Source organism: Cucumis melo, chromosome 10 (assembly GCF_025177605.1).
Source record: "Cucumis melo cultivar AY chromosome 10, USDA_Cmelo_AY_1.0, whole genome shotgun sequence".
Lineage (NCBI taxonomy): Eukaryota > Viridiplantae > Streptophyta > Magnoliopsida > Cucurbitales > Cucurbitaceae > Cucumis > Cucumis melo.
Genome location: NC_066866.1, coordinates 18324520 through 18345453, shown reverse-complemented (window position 1 = coordinate 18345453; position 20934 = coordinate 18324520). Strand labels below are relative to the sequence as shown.

Sequence of the window (20934 nt, the reverse complement as noted above, 5' to 3'; positions counted from 1 at the left end):
TTTTTTTCTTTTAAAAAAAAATATCTTCTTGTTAGTTCCTAAGTTTTGATAAATACTTACATTTAATTCTTAAATTTTAAAAATAGATCTTTTTGGTGTCCATACTTATAAATTGATTCATTTGATCTCTGAATTTACCTTAAATAATTATATGATATTTTAAATTAAAAGAATAACTTCTAAAACTCATATCTTCCATTATACTATTGATTGACCTAAAAGGTTAGGCTTATGGTCGGAAGCGAAATTTTGAAAGAAAGACGGATTTGAAAAGGGTTTAGGCTTCCTTGGGATGACTTTTTGATAAGCCTCCAATATGCTTTAAGTTTACAAAGCTAGAGGTCCTTCTAGGATCCTTGTAAACGGACACAAATGAATCTAACTTACCGAAGGGTTCCAACCAAGAGTTTAGTTAGAGGATGAATCACTCTTAGATCAAACTTAGAATCTATGATGGTCTCTCCTAGATCCTAAGACGACTCACTCCAGAATTAGATTGATCAAAACTAATCCAATGAATCGATTGAACATCAAACCTAAGACAAGATTTGATAGAAAAGACAACACCAAAGGGGTTGAATAAGCAAAAGCTTTTTAGTATTTATTATCTATCATTTCATAAGCATTACAAGCCTTTTTATAGGCCAAATGGTCATGGATAGACTAAGAAACTCAAAAGTCATTCAAATACACTTAATTGCAAATTGTAGAAAATAAGACCTAGGAACTTAAAACTTGATTACACATCAAACGAGCAACCATTTCTCAAAATTAAAAGATATAATTGTTTTTAAATTGTCTTAAATATGTGCTATGTAATCCGCCCCTCATAATGGTAATGTTTGACAACGTTGACATCACGGAATTCCAAGAGATGCAAGTTGGATAGCCACCTCTTCACAAATTCTGCATACTTTTTTCGTTCCCCGTGTCATCTTCCAAATTACACAACTTTTCCCGTGTCATCTTGACTCCATGCTCTTCTTGACTTGCTGAACTAACATTATACAAGAATTTGAGTTCAAAATTCTTGGTTTCTCGTTGTGCATTTGCCAGTTTTTGAACATGCAGTGTGAAAGCCTCTTGTATCTTCTTTGCCTTGCGCTTTGTGATTGGTCCTTCAGGTACATGCAATAAATTATTGAGTGAATCCACATCACTTTTGGTGTCTAAAAGTATAACTTACATAAATCTATAAGTTGGATTATAAATAGAAATCATCTTAAGAATTCAAATTGATTGATAAACATTTTTTTGAAGAAATAACAGAGAGAAGCATAATGGAAAAAATAAATAAATAACGAAAATAATTTGTGGAAAGAAATAGTTATAACCAATATTTGATCTTTTAATTAAGTACCCTAAAAATTGAAATATTAAAAGAAATTTTGTTGAATGTAGTTTGAGGAGAGAGCGTTTAAACAAGAAATAGTGTTAGATATACTCTAAATATGCCGACCGGACATTTATATGTTCCATGAAAGCAAGATGTACCGGATTCAAACTCTTCAAAGTTGTACTTGAAAGGACATTCTTAAAAAAGAAAATATTTTAAAGGGAAATTGCATAATACGACAAAAATGTAGAGAAAAACAACCCATATCATATTTATTTTGCATATTACGAATATGGCAAATATAGTGACTAACAGACGGTTATCAGAGAACTATCAAATGACTATTAGAGGGTTATCCACTTTTAAAAACATAAATTCTATTTTCATAAATTTTTCTTTTTTTGTTATTTTTGCAAAAATCTCTGTCTTAAATATGAATGAGGTGTGTATATTGAAAAACTGTCAAACAAAAGAAAAAGATAACCAATATTCAAACTTCTCGTACCACCAACCTTCTTAAATCGGAAATATTAGTATTAATTTTTCTTCAAAATAATATTCTAAAAAATTAGAAATAAAAAACTCGAAATTCCATCTCTACCCTTTAATTTTTACTCAAAAGCCTCAATTTCATTGAACTAAACCAGCCTTTGAGAAATATTCATAAATAGAAAAAAAATGTTTAAGAGAAAAAACTTGACAATATAGATGAATGACTTCTATTCGTTTCTATCATCATAAATATCATCAAAACTTCTATAATTTCAATCACTAATAAATGTTGATAAACTTCTATCGACATCTATCTATTTAATAAAAAATATAAGAACTAATAAATTTTGCTATAACTTATATTTAGTTTGTGCCCTCAAGTAATGCAATTTGTGTCATAAAGTGAGCGTAAACTTTTGTTCAAATTTCGTAAGTCTGCAAAAAGTTTGATTATTGGGATTATGAAGATTTAATATTTCATTTTCTATTAAAATTAGTGAGTAGGTCAATTAAATTGAATAGTCTGTAGAAGTTGCAACAATGTAGAATGAAATATAGAGAAGAATTTGATGAAATTGAAAGTTTATGATTGAACTAATTTATTTTTAACGAAAATCAAATTAATAACTAATTATCGTATCGAAATTTAGTTTTTATGGTTTGATGAAATCTTATAAGCACTGCCTATAGATTTATAGGTAAATCTCTTTTAAATACTCTCTATCATATGTACTAATTTATCAAACTATTGAGACTAATTGGTAAAACCTCATGGATAGTTCCAATTATTGAGATGTAGAGGATCTTATATTAGAAAAAAGAAAAAATCAGACTTCTTATAAGATAGATGGGTAACTTTACCCCATACCATCAAATACCAGCCATACGATAATTTATCAAAATATCGGGACCAAATTTGCAGTTGGAGAAAAAGAAAACCAAAAAGAAAAAGAAAAGGATGAGACAGTTGTAAAGATTGAGTGGATAAATATTTTACCAAATACAAGAATGAATCATCAATCAAGCTCGTTTTGTACGTCTTCCAACTTGAAGGGCCAATTCTGTGTCTATCTTCAAAGAGATATCAAGAGCTTTCACAGAATGTGTCAGCGCACCACTGCACAAAAAACAGTATACATAATTAATTAATTAAATAAATAAGACTCATGAAAATTTATTGGAAAAGGACTCCTAGTTTCTATAGCTTCATCCCCTCTTTTAATAGCTTTGCTAAATATATTGTTCTTTCCTTGTAAATGTAGTAAAGAAAAGAGAAAATAGCACAAAAATGGCATCCTGTGATTCACAATATGACATGAGATGGAATCATACACCTAAGGCAATTACTAAAGTAAAGAAGTTCTCTTCTTACTTGTGTGGCAGGATTTTACCAAATTCCCACTGTTTTAGAACAATTTTCTTCTTTTGCTTCGTTTTTTCTATTTCTAGATAAAAATGTGATACAACCCGAATATATTAAAATATAATTGGTAATAAAAGTATAAAATAAACAAAGCAATTCGAGGTAATTGGTAGTGGTGTAATTAAGTTAGATTGGATTGGGTTAGAAGGCCTCTCTAGACCAACCCAAATCGCATTAACTATCCAAAAGACTCGAATTGAGAGTGCGACAAAACCCTATTTAATACAGTTAAATATATCTACAGCACATATGACTAATAACTAAAATCATGTAAAATGCAAATGTAAATACCAAATATACATGATCTCTATTACCAGATTTAAACAAAAATTTATCATAACAGTAATAAAAGAAAATCATTAGAGAAAAGACAATTATATGTAAAACTTTCAATATGTCTGCAATTTTGGTGGAGTTAGGTCAACCCGAAAATAAATTTATTTATCCCAAGACCCCAACCAAATCCAAGAATAAAACTAACCCGGTTAGGTAGTCCAGATCGTCTGGCTTGTTGGTTCAATTGAACATTCCTAGTACTTAGACCCTCCCAGTCTCCTAAGATCATTCCCAAGCCCTAATTCACTCACAAAAATATTGCTCCCTTTTCTTCTTCCCTACCCATTATATTTATAACCAAACTTCCCAAGCAGACCACTTAACTAATCACTGATACACCCTTATTAAATCCCTCTAGTACCATACCAAAATGAAAGTTAGCATGTTTCATGTTTCCTTAACAGTGTATTTCAACTCAAGACATCGTCGTTTGAACGTCAATCTAGGAAGTTATTCTTTTTCCAGACTACTTTTGCTTTGCGATGGAGCAATGTTAGTAAAACTGGCAGACCAACATTCTCATCACTAGTCTCAAGTCAGAACCACGACTAAACTGGTTAAATCAATAAATGTCTCCATGATTTGATCTCGAACCATTCCGACAACAACTATGTCACATTAATGTCACCATCAAATCTAAGATGCATTGTTTCATTTTAAGCTCGTTGGGACCAAAATATCGAAAATAGCAGCACAAAGTCTTAGTGCTATAGACAAGAATATGGAACTTCAATAATGTATGGATATTATGATACCTTCACCTTGAATGGAGAAGGTTAAGGTCAAGAATTCCACAACTAAACTAACAATAGATGCTATGAATAAGAAATGTAAGACACAAGCCAACAATAAATGCTATGAGTAACTAATGGGAAGATATTGTGAAGGAAACACGACTTCAATCAATGTATGACAATCAAGAAATATTTTCCCTCAAAGGTCATTAATGCCTCAGAAAGTATAGCTGGGATAATATATCAACTCCTAGCAGGTGCTTTTCTAGGATTCTTTTAAGTCAGTATCCGGCTGTCAACAAACCGTTGATACCAGAGAAGTTAAGAGAAGTAATTGCATGAACATTATATATATTAAAATTTAAGTTCAAGTTTAAATTAAAAATTAAAAGAAAAAGTGTAATTTCTCTTTGATTAAAGCTGCAAGCTTGCTGATAAAATATTTCAATCGGTATCATTATACCTGGATATGTAAGTAACCCCAGTTTGTCCAATTTTATGTATAGTGTGGAGAGTAACATTTCCTGACGCCTGCCACCAGAAAGTAAGCGAGTCAAAATCTGATATCATTTTTTCATTCTTGTTCTTGTGTTAGACTTCCTATTAGATTTCATTATAGTAGGAGGAAAAATGAGAAATCCCACGTGTAACACAGATGTATAGAAAGTTTTAAAGTCCGTTAGTAGGGATTATAAATAGTGGTTGGTTTAGGCAGGAAAGGTAGTTAGTATCTTTTGAGAGAAGTTTAACTTGTTACTTCTTGAGAGAGGAAGAACAAGGAGATTGTTTCATGAATGGAGAGTTTATCAATTCATCACTGTATAAGAGATCATATTCATACTTGAATAAAGTGTAAAATTCTATACCAAAGGTAGAGTTCTATCATTTTGGTATATGAGCAACGATTCTGGAACCATCATGGTTTAAACACAAATTGAGGAACAATTAGAGTTGATTGATCAAGAAATCGTCGGAATGAAGGAGCTGAGCAAAATGGTGGTGATCGAAACGAGTTTGAGCGATATCATGAAGAACCTCGAACTGATTCGGCTGCAATCGGAGAAGCAACAGCAGATGCTTCTAATGATGATGGAGTCAAATGCGAAGGAGCGATCGATAATGAGCGAGCGAATGACAGAATCGGCTGTGCGCGACTCTGCGATAGCAAAAGGAAAGGAAAGCGAAGCTACGTCGAGTAAAGTTGCCGAATCGGACCGAAATATCAGAGATGTCCGAAACGAAAAGAAGGTCGATAATGAAGAGAATACTAGTGATCGGAACAAGTTTAAGAAGGTCGAAATGCCGGTGTTTATAGGAGAAGATCCTGACTTGTGGCTATTTCGTGCTGAAAGGTACTTCCAAATACATAAACTTACCAAGTTTGAAAAAAATGCTTGTGTCGACGATGAGCTTTGACAAACCAGCCTTGAACTGGTACCAATCTCAGGAGGAGAGATAAGTTTCTTAGTTGGTCGAACTTGAAGGAAATATTCTTGGTTCGATTTAGATCTAGTAGAGATGGAACAATTTGTGGAAGATTTCTTCGCATAAAACAAGAAACTACGGTAGAAGAGTATAGAAATCTGTTTGATAAGCTTGTAGCACCTCTGTCTAACTTACAAGAAAGAGTAGTGGAGGATACGTTTATGAATGGCTTGTTTCCTTGGATTAGAGCTGAGGTTACCTTTTTTCGACCGAAATGTTTAGCTGAAATGATGCAAATAGCACAACTAGTTGAGAACAGAGAAATAATTCGAGGAGAAGCTAATTTGAATGGTTTTTCTGGAGGGAAATATCCTCCACAACCTACGACAACTAATAAGTTGGAAGCAAGTAACAATGTGGGTGAAAACACAGGAAATACTTTATTTCTTATAAGAACGATAACACTGAGGAGTTCAAATGACAATGAAGTACGAAAAGAAGGGACTTCAAGGCATTTGCCCGATGCTGAATTCCAAACCCGAAAAGAAAAAGGACTATGCTTTAGGTGTAATGAAAAATATTCGGCGGATCACAAATGTAAGATGAAGGAGTTCCGTGAATTGAGAATGTTTGTAGTTGTAAACGAAAATGAGGAATGAGATTATTGAAGAAAAAGGACCTGAATGGAAAGAACTGGCCACACTAGAGGTAAAAGGCGACAGTACGGCTTATGTTGAGCTGTCTATCAACTCTATTGTAGGCCTAAATGACCCTGGAACTATGAAAGTTACGGGTAAATTGCAAGAAGAGGAGGTAGTAATTTGATAGATTATGGAGCCACCCACAATTTCATCTCCGAAAAGTTAGTGAAGAGACAGCAATTATCTACCATGGAGACAACACATTATGGAGTTATTTTGGGTTCCGAAACAGCTATTCAAGGCAAAGAAATTTGTGAAGCCTTGGAGGTTCAATTAAAGAATTGGACTGTGAAGGAAGATTTTCTGCCTCTTGAACTTGGAGGGGTAGATATTATCTTGGGAATGCAGTGGTTTCATTCTTTGGGAGTAACTGTGGTTGATTGGAAAAATCCGACGCTCACCTTCACTGGAAATGGAAAACAAATTTGTATTAAAGGAGATCCAAATCTTATCAAAACTAGTATTAGTTTGAAGAGTATGTTCAATAATTGGGGTGAACAAGATGAAGGCTTTCTGATCGAATGCAGAGTAGTGAAAGTAAATGACAGTATCAAGACAGATTGTTTTGTAGCTAATGTTCAGTCTAATGAAACAAATCTGATGCATACAGTTCTGGAAAGTATGTAGATATCTTTGAGTGGCCTGATAAGTTTCCACCGAGAAGGGATATTGAACATCATATCCATTTAAAGAAGGGTACTGACCCAATTAATGTTAGACCATATCGATATGGTTATCATCAGAAAGAAGAAATGGAGAAATTAGTTGGAGAGATGCTTGCTTCAAGGGTCATTCGACTGAGTAAGAGCCCCTTTTCCAGCCCTGTACTCCTTGTTAAGAAGAATGATGGCAGCTGGCACTTCTGTGTAGACTACAGGGATGTGAATAATGCTATAATTCCGGATAAATTTCCAATACCTGTGGTGGAAGAGCTGTTCGATAAGCTGAATGGAGCAACGTTATTTTCGAAGATTGATTTGAAATCTGATTATCACCAAATCAGAATGGTGGATGAAGACATTGAAAAAACTGTATTTAGGACTCATGAAGGACATTATGAGTTCCTAGAGTTTGGGTTGACAAACGCACTGGCTACATTTCAAGCTTTGATGAATGCGATTTTCAAACCAAATATAAGAAAGTTTGTTTTGGTGTTCTTTGATGTTATTAATCTACAGCAAGAACGCGGATGAGCATGTGAAACATATGGAGCTAGTTTTTTCTATCTTAAGAAAACATGAACTGTATGCCAATAAAAATGTAGCTTTGCTCAGTCCAAGATAGAGTACTTGAGGCATGTGATTTCAAGAGAAGGTGTTGAGGTTGATCTGGAAAATATTAAATCCATAGCTGATTGGCCGAAACCTACTAACATCAGAGAAGTCCGAGGTTTCCTTGGGTTAACCGGTTATTACAGAAGATTCGTACAGCAATATGGTTCCATAGCAGCTCCATTAACTCAATTGCTGAAAAAAGGAGGGTTTAAGTGGAATGAGGAGGCTGAAGAAGCATTCGAAAGATTGAAGAAAGCTATGATGTCACTTCCGGTGTTAGCATTACCAAGCTTTGATCATCCATTTGAGATTCAAACGAATGCATCGGGGTATGGTGTTAGCGCGCTGTCTTAATTCAGCTTAAACATCCCATAGCTTTTTATAGCCATACCCTTGCAATGAGAGACAGGGCACGACCAATTTATGAAAAGGAGTTGAGGGCAGTGGTTCTTGCTGTTCAAGTTGGAGGCCATACTTGCTAGGGACGAAATTCATTGTCAAGACTGATCAAAAGTCGTTAAAATTTCTGTTAGAGCAAAGGGTAGTTCAGCCTCAGTATCAAAAGTGGGTTGCCAAACTGCTTAGGTATTCTTTTGAGGTGATTTATAAGCCGGGTCTTGAAAATAAAGCTGCTGATGCACTGTCAAGGAAACCGCCTGATGTACAGTTTTGTGGCATTTTTGTACCGGTTTTGATTGTTCTGAAAACTATTAAAGAAGAAGTGGAAAATGATTTGAAGCTTCAAAAAGTAATAGTTGAATTGGGGAACAGTAATGAGCAGGACGACAGAAAGTATACACTGCAGAATGGAATGCTGAAGTATAAAATCGGTTGGTACTGTCAAAGACCTCATCACTAATTCCAGCTGCTCTAAATACTTACCATGATTCGGTTGTTGGGAGTCATTCTGGATTCCTAAGAACCTACAAGAGGTCAGTTGAATTATACTGGGAGGGTATGAAAGCTGATGTTAAGAAATACTATGATGAATGCTTAACGTGCCAACAAAATAAGACACTATCACTATCTCCTGTTGGTTCCCTTAGAAATTCCACAACAGATTTGGAGTGATATCTCCATGGATTTCGTGGAAGGATTACCAAAAGCTAAAGGTTATGAAGTATTTTTAGTAGTGGTGAATCGTGGAAGGATTACCAAAAGCTAAAGGTTATGAAGTAGTTTTAGTAGTGGTGGATAGTTTAAGCAATTATGGCCACTTTTTACCCCTTAAACATCCATATACAGCTAAGGTGGTAGCTAAACTGTATGTGAAAGAGATAGTTAGACTACACGGATTCCTTACATCTATTGTCTCGGATAGAGACAAGATTTTCCTTAGTCATTTTTGGAAGGAGATGTTCAGAATGCCCGATACTACATTGAATAAAAGCACTGCCTATCATCCTCAGTCCGATGGCCAAACTGAAGTGGAGAATAAAGGGCTGGAGAGGTATCTTAGATGTTTCTGCAGTGAAAAGCCTAAAGAATGGGTTGCTTGGTTACCATGGCCTGAATTTTGGTATAATACCACATTTCAAAGAGCCTTGGGTGTAACCCCTTTTCAAGTGGTGTATGGGTGGAAACCTCCTCTATTATCATATGGTGATGGTGATACTTCTAACTCTACGTTGGACAAAAAGTTGAGGGAAAAGGATATTGTTTTGGCAGTTTTTTGTGAACATCTTCTTTTGGCCCAACAGCAAATGAAACAATATCCAAACCGCAAGAGAAGGAATGTAGAATATCAGATTGGAGAGTTAGTTTTCTTGAAGATCAGGCCCTATAGACAGTTGACATTAAGGAGAAAAAGGAATGAGAAGTTTTCTCCAAAATATTTTGGGTCTTATAAGATCTTAAAGAAAGTTGGTTCGGTGGCTTATATGTTGGATCTACCAGTAAATACTTCCATCCATCCTGTTTTCCATGTCTCACAGCTGAAGAAATTTGTGGGAGATCATTCGAATGTGCAACCCACTATACAGTATGTAAATGAGAATTTTGAATGGAAGGCTCAACCTGAAGAAATCCACAGGTATCAGAAGAACAAAGCTGGAAGTTGGAAAGTTCCGATTTGCTGGGAAGGGCTACCGGGGCATGAAGCTTCCTGGGAGAGCTATGATGATATGCAACGGCTTTACCCTAATCTTCACCTTGAGGACAAGGTGAATTTAGAAAGGGGGAGTAATGTTAGACCTCCTATTAGATTTCATTACAGTAGGAGGAAAAAGGAGAAATCCCATGTGTAACACATGTGTAAATAGAAAGTTTTAAAGTCGGTTAGTGAGGATTATAAATAGTGGTTGGTTTAGGCAGAAAAGGTAGGTAGTATCTTTTGAGAGAAGTTTAGCTTGTTACTTCTTGAAAGAAGAAGAACAAGGAGATTGTTTCATGAATTGAGAGTTTATCAATTCATCACTATATAAGAGATCATATTCATACTTGAATAAAGTGTAAAATTCTATACCAAAGGTAGAGTTCTATCATCTTGTCAATCGTTTTTTAATTAATGTCATGCAATATAATTATAAACCAGACACTCTAGCATAAGGTGGGTTACATGTCAATATATCACATTATCAAATACCTATCTAAGTCCGTTGCTACTTCAACCAAAACCAAAACTCTTTAAAAGGGCAAAACTTACTGTACAACTATTTATCACTTCTAAGTAATCAAAATCCATTAATAACTTGATGTATTAGTTAGCCTACGATAAAAGATGTCCTTACTTATAAGACGTCCATGTGAGTTTTATATAGTATCTATATGCAAAATCAAAGCCCATAAATGAACTTCAAGTTTCCAAAACTTAACCAATCGTGCACCATTTTTTTCTTTGCCACACAAAGCAATATTAATAGAGAACTTAAAGAGTTTTACTATTTATATCACAAAGAAATAATCCTAATTGAACATTGGAATTAATAGGGCTTTGTTTGGCTTATCATCTTAAGTGAACATTAGATTAACCATTAACCAAGACTTATCTACTTTTTGATAAAAGCAATCTGTTCAATCATCCAAATTTTGTACTTCAAACTATGTTGCAAATAAACATTACCTCAGTCTCAAATCTCCCATTGATTATGTCTACAGCCTCCTTAAGCATGGAAACATCAACATCACCACTTGGCAGTGGAACTACCATATTATCCAACATCATCCTAGTTAAGGATGTCTTGTTTTGAGTTGCATAGCGTAGTACCTCATGAACTTCCTCGAGAGTCCTGGTCTCAACCTGAAAAGTGATTTAAATATGTTGAGCATATCAAGAAGAGAATTTTAAGAATTTAAGAACTAAAATAATTAGGGGCAAGCAAGTTGTAATATACGACAATATGACTTACAAAATCAGAGTTATAGGAGCATATACAGCACACCTTTTCTTTATATCCATAAGCATTCAGTTTATAAGCACCTGGATTATAAGCACCTGGACTAATCTCAAGAAACAATTGCCTAACCTTATAACATTTTTTATAACATTTAATTACAAGGAAACTCATTGGATTTTAATATACTGGATGGTAAACAGGTGAAGCTTAGCATTTGTGATGCGCACATAAAAAATTAGTTTTAAGAAAATATTCAAGTCAGTACAGGTGCATCTACCCAATGTGTTGATATCTGCAATAGCAGAAGTAAATATCACAATATACAGAAAGAGCTTCCTTTTTCTTAGGAAAGTAGAATTAATTCTTTATACATATTTTTAAATAGGAGCAAGACTGGTAGTGGGAAAATAGAAGGGAATTCCGAGTACATCGAATGGGATCATTAGTGAGTTCTTGAAGTTGCAGCATAATTGTGAAAGATTGTTTGAAGTTCTACATTTGTTTTTTGTTTTCTTCATCTTTACAATGTGATGCAATGGTAGAAGGTATTAAGACGACTCCATCAATGAAGAGGAGAATGAGCTGATTACTTCCAGTCTCAATCAAGTATTATGCACCAATAATGACAAGAATGAGTTGATTCCATCATGAACAGTGACTCGCTGGTGTGTGTGCATGGATTACCGAAATCTCAATGTTGCAACCAACAAAGATCATTTCCTGTTGCTCCTCATTGACCAAGTGCCAAATAGATGGGCTTTGCTATGTACTTCAGTTACAACCAGATTTCTATTGCCCCTGAAGATCAGGAGAAAACAATGTCCACCCGGTCCTCGCAGAACATTTGTCTTCAGACAGATGCCTTTCAGCTTATGTAACACACCAACTTCTTTTCAAAGATGCATGATGTCAATATTATCTGATGTGCTGAAAAAACCTATTGAATGGATAACTTTCAATTTATGGTGATTTGTAAGTTGATTGTCTGCAGAATCTGGAATTTGCGTTAAAAAGATGCAAGGAGACGAACTTGGTGCTCAATTGGAAGAAATGCCACTTTATGGTGGAAGAAGGCATTGTTTTGAGGCACAAAATTTTGCAGACTGGAATCTAAGTAAATAAGGCCAAGATTGAAGTCATAGAGAAGATACCACAACTCCAATGTGAAGGGTGTGCAAAGTTTTCTAGAGCATGCCAGCTTTCAAGCTTCTACAGGCGATGAGTAGTACTTTGATTAGAACCCAGCGGCTGGCACACCATGGCTCCTGACATTGTAAACTATTAAACAGTTACATTCTGTTTTTAGTTTGTTAATCAGTTTGATAACTGCACCTATTGTAACTAATTATTTTTCTTTCTCATATGTGTATAAATACCACTGAATACACCATAAATAACATGAGAAAGTCAATTATACTTCTTTAGCCTTCTAATACGGTATCAGATGAGATTTGACCCCTCCCTTCATTTTTCCTTTTTTCCCTCCTTTGACCAATTCCCCCACGCAACTTCTCACCTTAATTTCCTCCTTCTTCGACCCATTCCCTCTCCCAACCATGCCACACACAAAATCTCCATGGCCGATCAGGACTCCCAAACTTCCAATGGCTCTCAAAACCCTACTGATCCAAATCAAGGATACATCAACCCATATTACCTACACCATAACAATAACACTAGTTTAGTACTAGTCATTGAGCCATTAACAAAAGAAAATTATGTTTCTTGGAGCCGCGCGATGATCATCAGATTATCAGTCAAAAATAAACTCGGGTTTATTGATGGTACCCTTCCCCGACCAAATGACGATCTCCTCCCTTCGTGGATCAGAAACAACAACATTGTCATCTCTTGGGTCTTGAATTCAGTATCCAAACCCTAAACCCTAAATCTCAGCCAGTATCCTCTTTGTAGATTCAACAAGAAGTATTTGGCTTGACCTCAAGGAACGTTTCCAACGGAAGAATGCCCCTCGTATTTTCCACCTAAAGAGATCACTTGCAACCCTTTCTCAGAATCAAGAATCGGTAAGCATTTACTTCAAATTTAAAACCCTGATTAATGAATTAAATTCATACAGACCTGCTTGCACCTATGGAAATTGTCGTTGTGGAGGAAATCAAGAAGTAGCAAATTTTCTTCAAACTGAATATCTCATGGATTTCCTCATGGGACTGAATGAATCTATGCCCAGACCCGTACCCAACTACTCCTCATGGAACCCATTCCATCTATCACTCGAGCCTTTTCCCTTCTTCTTCAAGAAGAACAATAACGAGCCATCGATTCTTTCTCTCCTGCTGTCAATACTCCAGCCATTGCCCTTGTTGTATCCTCAAATAACCCCAAAAACAATTCTACACACAAATAGCGCAAGGATAGACCTATTTGTACCCACTGTACATCCCAGGACATACTGTTGACAGATGCTATAAAGTACATGGATATCCCCTAGATATAAAACAAAACAGCAGAAAACCAGCAATAATAACTCAGTATCTGTCTCTAGCAACAGCACAAACTCAGTCACACAGCTCAAACCAATAACTCCTTTACAAACTTGAGCAGCATCACAAATTCAACAGAAGCCTTATTATAGTGCCAAAATCTTCGCAACCAACTTTAATCTCAATTTACAGCTCCATCAAATAACTCCACTAATCATATAGCAGGTACTCTCTCTAATTCATACTGGATTATTGATCCTGGAGCATCCACTCTCACATATGTTGTTCTAAAGAATTTCTCACTAATATTCAACCATGCTCTCCTTCTATTAGCCTGCCAAATAAAAATGCTTATCAAGTCAAGAATATTGGTACTGTAAAGCTGTCTGATACACTTATTTTGAAAGATGTTCTCTACATGCCTGACTTCACCTTCAACTTACTTTCTGTAAGTGCAATTACAAAGGAATCTTCACTCTCTGTTCAATTCCTTACTGACATTTGCATCATTCAGAACAAGTAAACTTCGAAGAAGATTGGCAGTGTTAAACTCTTCCAAGGACTATATATCCTTGACCAACCTACATGTTTTCCATCCATCTGTGCTGTCACTGAAAATAAAGCATCCTTATGGTACCAACGGATGGACCACCTTCTGCTGAGTCCTTTAACTCTTTACAAATTCCTTTATTTTTAAAGTCATCTACAGTAGACAAAACGTCTCATTGTACTATATGTCCTCTGGCAAAACAAAGAAAACTTTCTTTTACTTCTAATAACCATTTGTCTTCAAATGCGTTTGATCTAATTCATATAGATATTTGGGGACCTTTTTCAACAGAAAGATATTCTGGATAGTCTCATTTTCTCACCATTGTTGATGATGCCACTCATTGCACTTGGGTCTTCATCCTCAGACTCAAATCTGATGTCATCTCCATCATACCACAGTTCTTCAAACTCATAGAGACCCAATATGACAAAGCAATCAAGCAAGTGAGATCTAACAATGCACCTTAACTTAAATTCACCACCTTTTTTGAACAAAAAGGAGTGCTACATCAATACTCATGTGTTTAATGCCCACAACAGAACTCTGTCGTTGAAAGAAAACATCAACATATTTTGAACACAACCGGTGCTCTCTACTTTCAGTCCCAAGTTCCCCTAAGTTTTTGGGGAGACTGCATCCTCACTGCTGTTTATTTGATTAATAGAACCTCATCCAAGTTACTACAATGGAAATCCACATTCCAGAAACTAAATACCACCACCCCCGACTACAACTCATTGAGAGTTTTTGTCTCCCTATGCTATGCATCATCACTATCCCATAACCGTTCTAAATTCCAACCCAGAGTTATCCCTTTTGCCTTCATTGGCTATACCCAAGGCATGAAAGCCTACAAACTATATGACATTGAGCACAAAAAGGTCTTCATCTCAAAAGATGTAATCTTCCATGAAACCACTTTTCCTTTTCATAATATTCCCAAAACCCAAATACTAGTTGATCCCCTACCAGACTTCTCACTACCCAAACCCTTTCATGAATGTAACTCACTTTCACATACAACATTAATCCCAACCTCAACCCTACAAACCAATGCCACACCTATAAGAGATAAGACCCTAGAAATAGTAATACTGAATCTAATGATTCTGAAAATGAACAGCCGATGAACAATGAACATGTGGCTGAAAACAGTGACATCAATGAAGCAACTATGTCTCAGCAAGATAGACAACCCAGTACCACCTCCAATGCCAATGAAGAAACCACCATCAGAAAATCTACACGAATAACCAAACCTCACTCCTACCTACAAGCATATCATTGCAGCCTACTTACCACACAATCCCCACCTACCCAAATATCCCGTAAACCAATATTTGACACACCAAGCCTCATCCCCCACATACAAACACTCTATCCTTCGAGCTTCCACCCAAAAAAACCAAGTTTTTACCATGAAGCAGTAATATCCCAAGAATGGCATAAGGCCATGAAAGCAGAACTAGAAGCTATGGAAACAAACCAATCATGGAGCATTGTTCCCTTACCTAAGGGCAAAAACCCCATTGGTTGTCGTTGGGTCTACAAGATCAAACATAAAGTTGATGGATCCATTGAAAGATATAAAGCACGTCTAGTGGCAAAAGGTTATACTCAATAAGTCTTGACTACTTTGAAACCTTAATCTTGACTACTTTGAAACTTTCTCACCTGTTGCCAAGTTGGTCATTGTTAAAACCTTACTAACCATAGTTGTCTCAAAAGAATGGCCGTTAGTCCAACTTGATGTAAACAACCCCTTCTTACATGGAGAATTGTTTGAAGAGGTTTATATGGACCTACCATTAGGCTATAAGCCACAATATGAAATTCAGGGGGAGAAATTAGTATGCAAACTCCACAAATCCATCTATGGATTAAAACAAGCCTCAAGGCAATGGTTTACAAAGTTCTCAACTTTTTTAGTTTCTCTGGGATTCCAACAGTCAAAAGCTGACTACTCTATATTCATCAGAGGCAAAAATGACTCATTCATAGCTCTTATTGTTTATGTAGATGATATCATCATCACCGATGCAAATGCACTTCACATACAAGAATTAAAAAGAGTACTTAACCAAAAGTTTCACTTGAAAGACCTGGGGCCCTTAAAAAATTTTCTTGGCCCTGAATTGGCAAGAAGCTCATCTAGCCTTTTTCTCTCACAGAAGCATTATACTCTTCAGCTTATTGAAGATACAAGCCTTTTTGGTGCAAAACCAGCATCCATCCATATGGATCCCACAACAAAATTGAATGCTTCGATAAACACATTTTTCATGATGCCACTTCATACAGACGCCTTATTGGTCGACTACTTTACTTAACTATATCACGACCTGACATAACCTTTGCAGTACACAAACTAAGCCAGTTTATTGTTAAACCAACCATAAATCACATGAATGCAGCCAACCTCCTAATCAAATATCTCAAAGGGTCCCCTGGAAAAGGCATCATGCTACCTAAAGTTCAAGACTTCCCAATAAATGCTTTTGCTGATGTAGATTGGGGCTCCTGCCCAGACAACCATCGCTCAATCACGGGGTTTTGTGTTTTCCTTGGAAACTCCCTTGTTTCTTGGAAATCAAAGAAGCAACAAACAGTAGCAAGATCATCCGCAGAAGCTGAATATCGAACTCTAGCTGTCACTACATGTGAAGTCATATGGCTTCGCAGCCTCCTTAATGAACTACAAATTAAAGCTCCATCTCCAACCCTCCTTTTTTATGACAATCAAGCCGCCATCTACATTGCAAATAATCCTATGTTCCATGAAAGAACCAAACACATCGAGCTAGATTGCCATTTTGTTCGAGACAGAAAAACAGATGGATCCATCAAACTGTTACCAGTTCGGTCTTCCAGTCTGCTTGTAGACGTTTTTACAAAGCCTCTCCCAGCAAGCATCCTGTTTCACTTGATAGACAAGATGAGTGTCCAAGACATATTTGCCCCACCTTGAGGGGGAGAATTAAACAGTTACATTTTGTTTTTAGTTTGTTAATCAGTTTGATAACTGCCCCTATTGGAACTAATTATTTCTCTTTCTCATATGTGTATAAATACCATTGAATACACCATGAATAAAATGAGAAAGTCAATTATACTTCTTTAGCCTTCTAATATAAACAGAATTGGTGTTCTCCTGTTAACTTAAACTATCACCAGCGTAAACATTTCTTCCATGATTTGAAATTCCATTTTGGGGATGACCCTTGTTTGTACAGGTTAGGTTCAGATCATATAGAAGCTGCATCGCTGAAGAAGAGAGTGATAGAATCCTAACTTCCTTATATATATATATATATAAAAGAAACCATCCAATTTAATTAATAACAAAGGCAGTGTAATTAACAAGAACTAGAAAAAGGATGAAGTAACTTTCATCTTATAGTGAAACCAACATGAACTGCAAAAGGCAGGAATAGGATGTAGTCCTAAGTGGTGATTGATTTATATAAATTATGGTATTATATTCTTCTCTAGTGGGCTTTTTTCTTTCTTTGTTAATCTATTTATAACAAGAAAAGAGCAGTACTCGGGCCATCAACTAGTCAGAAGGAACTACAAACAATCTGGAGAAAATTTTGCTATTAAGATATCATAAAATATATTACACTATATAAACGAACAAAAAGGTTAAGATTTGGGAAAGTACCTCAACGTTCATTTTAAGTTTCCTTTGTTGCAGATACAAGTCCACAGATTTAATGGCATTTGAGATGCCGCCAGCTGCTGATATATGATTATCTTTTATCAACACCATATCAAATAAACCCATCCTGTGATTTTGACCTCCACCAATTAATACCTGTAAAAAGAATAAGGAATAAGTGTAGAAGGCTAAAAAGGTTTCTGTAAAAAGTGAACCAAGGAAGTGATTTGCACCGCCCACTTATCCACCAAACGTAAACCTGGAGCAGTTTTTCTCGTTTCCAGAATGCATGCAGGGCTTGCAGCATCTGCCATTGCCTGCAAAGTACTTGATGTCATGTACTTGTAATGATAACTCAAAATCTAACTGTACTTAACATCTAAGGGCTGATGACAATGTGTTCGTGATCTATAGTTTTCAGTTACAGTGTAGCAAATGAATAATTATATTTTAAAGCAGGCATTTTTTCTAAAAAAAAAAAGATAATTATCTTCACTGTTTTCTTTGCTAATTGATAAAACTAAAACCCACAAATACAGATGGGTTAGAACATGAAGACTACGTTAATAATCATATGCTGGTAAAATAAGAACAAAATGATGCTTCAAAATTATAAATACTACATTATTAATACATAAACCTGTAGTTCCTAGTTAGCTAAATCATTTTCATTAAAATATTAGCGTGGAAATGTTGATGTTAGAGTAATCAGAGTACTGACACCAAAAAATAAGGACTACATGCCATTGGTCATGGATACCATCCAGAACCAAAGGCCATATACTTTGCTGTTTGAAAGCCACATCACAGGAAAGATTGCCATTTACTTTTGTCGCAAATATTGCACGGAATAGGGTGCGACACACCTGACACAACAATCTCGCACAAGGTGTACACAGCCCTCATTGTACAAGTAAGGCAACCAATAACGCACGAGTAAAGCTAATCTACGAGATACCATCTCAGCCATTACATACAATTCTCACATACTGGAGTAATGTTACAAAGCCTGTAACTCTCTCATGAACATGCTCTAAGGCGCACCTTAGGATAACGACACCTCTTACGTATCCTTTTTGTGCTTGGCTAAGCATATCCCAGCTTCACTCCAATATTCATTGTTTAATTTACCTTATGGATTAGATTATTTCTTTTCATGATAATGCTGTCTTTCTTCGTAAGTTTTTTTTGTTTTGTAGAAGTGGACAGTAACCTTGGAAGCAAAAATTGCCAGATTTGGAAGGGAAATGTGGATGCCAGACGACTACATGGTCGGCATGCTACAGAAGCATATGCGTTCATGCAATCCTGAATATTCACAACCATCCTCCAACCTTCTGGAAGCTGGTAGAACAGCAACAAGAGAAGAATCCAAGCCTTGCACAGTTCCTTGGATAAGTCCATAGAGTTTCAAATGCAGGATCAACCAGCGTAACACATGAAAGACATGAGGAATGAGATTGCCATGCTTCGACAGAAGAATGATATAATGAGACAATTTGTGGGACCCCATTGAGCAACAAAAGAGCAAAACCCTCCACCTTAGGATTTGTGAGACCTTGTAGTTTTTTCATTCAAGGTAGCTCCTCAACCAAAATTAGAATGAAGGAATTCATTATGAAATGATTCTGTGAAGAGTTAGAGCTATGCGAGAGTATCAGGTCACATTTAGTATACAACGAAGGATGTGTCTGTGTGATGTCTTCCATTCATTAGACAAATTGCCCAAGTTAATGTTTTCGGTTACAAGGAAATGTTTTAATTTTCTTTGTAAAGGGTAACAAAGGTTTTATGAAATGCTTACATGAGCGTAAGGCTATGAGGGTCACACCTAACAAGTGTTTACAGACTTTTATGTTTTTGTAACACTTGGACTAGAGGTTGGCAGTTAACGTAACCTAGATAGTGACGTAGTTGTAAAGAATAATGGAGTCAGCATCAATGAGAATAATGACAGGCATTAGTGTCACCAAGTAGAGGAGGGAGTCACAAAACAAGATGGGATCGAGCATATGTTGCATAGGCTTGTTCGAGTCTCAGACTGCACATAGAAGATGATTATCAACCACACACACAGGCAACATGGCTGCGGCAGGAGCATTGTGTGGGAGGGTGCAGAATCATGCAAGGGAACAAAAAAGTGTGCATATGCCGAAGGCACGCACATCAGGATCTATGGAAAATCTAGAATTTTTATTCTGGAGAGCTTAGTGAAAAATGATCTACAACAAACAATCCAAATTTCATTTATAAAAGTTGAACTAATTTAAATATTTTGCATATGTCCTCAACTAATTTTCATTGCAAAAAATCGTTGCACATGAACTTTATTGCCTATCTTATCAAACGAACTTTTTTTCAATATATGCTGTAAGACTAAATTATGTATCTTGTCAAATATATCAGTCTCAACATAAATATAGATAAAAATGATTTTATAAAATTGGAGATTGAATGAATCAACCTCCAATATGTATAGATACACTTATGATGTACGTATGCATGCAACATTTTTTCTTTTTAAAATTAGATATAATTTTTTTCCTTCTATAATTTAGTGGAGTATTTTGGAGAGGTTAAGGGGGTTGGGACCAATGATTATATATCTACCATTGGAGAGGAAAAAGTTATAGAAGATATATTTTAAATACATAAACTTTAAAACTATAATAGGTCTAACATTCTTTTTTTCTTGTTGAATATTATATAAGTATTCACTCAAGTGGCATTTTAGAGGGTCACGCCGCTTTCAGGGGCTAAGGTGCATGTGAGTGCCACCAAGCCAAAAGGAAATTTTGGATAAATTCACCACTATTAGGGCCTTTGGTGGGGTGAGGCCTGAACAATGTCAAGCGCACATAGGCACGCAGCCCATGCAAGCACAACACATCGCTGGACACACATTGGGTGCTAGCAAAGTCTTGCGTCTGATGCCATGCCTCACCCCATTGCCTGCGTATATTTATATATGACATGGAAGAAATTGATGTTATCAATGGCCTCATAGGGGAAACAAAAGTACCTTAGTTAAAGTTGCAATTCCACTCATTCTCTGCATAAAGTTTAGTGCCACCCTTTCAGCTACAAGAATGCTTTGTGCTTTTCCTGAAGAAAAATCAAGCTTCATTTAATGAACAAAGACTACAACTGGGGCTTCATGACTCATGAAAGGTTACAAATTCTTAGACAGGTGATTAAAAACAAAGAGTTTCAGATT

At 35.9% G+C, this 20934-nt stretch overlaps 1 protein-coding gene across 3 annotated transcripts in view; it reads right to left on the bottom strand.

The window, feature by feature from the left end:
* Positions 1 to 2586: 2586 nt before the first annotated feature.
* The window catches only part of LOC103495096 (nicotinate-nucleotide pyrophosphorylase [carboxylating], chloroplastic), a 31657-nt gene continuing 13309 nt past the window's right edge, over positions 2587 to 20934 (bottom strand). For 2 of the 3 annotated variants that reach the window (XM_008456553.3, XM_008456555.3), the window contains exons 6-11: positions 20740 to 20822; positions 17951 to 18034; positions 17721 to 17873; positions 10783 to 10959; positions 4785 to 4852; positions 2587 to 2945 (exon numbers count right to left, since the gene is read on the bottom strand). In XM_008456553.3, coding sequence (XP_008454775.2) covers positions 2849 to 2945; positions 4785 to 4852; positions 10783 to 10959; positions 17721 to 17873; positions 17951 to 18034; positions 20740 to 20822 — 662 coding nt within the window. In that variant the 3' untranslated portion in view covers positions 2587 to 2848. The remainder of the gene's footprint in view (positions 2946 to 4784; positions 4853 to 10782; positions 10960 to 17720; positions 17874 to 17950; positions 18035 to 20739; positions 20823 to 20934) is intronic. The other variant, XM_017046169.2, reaches the window with a different exon arrangement.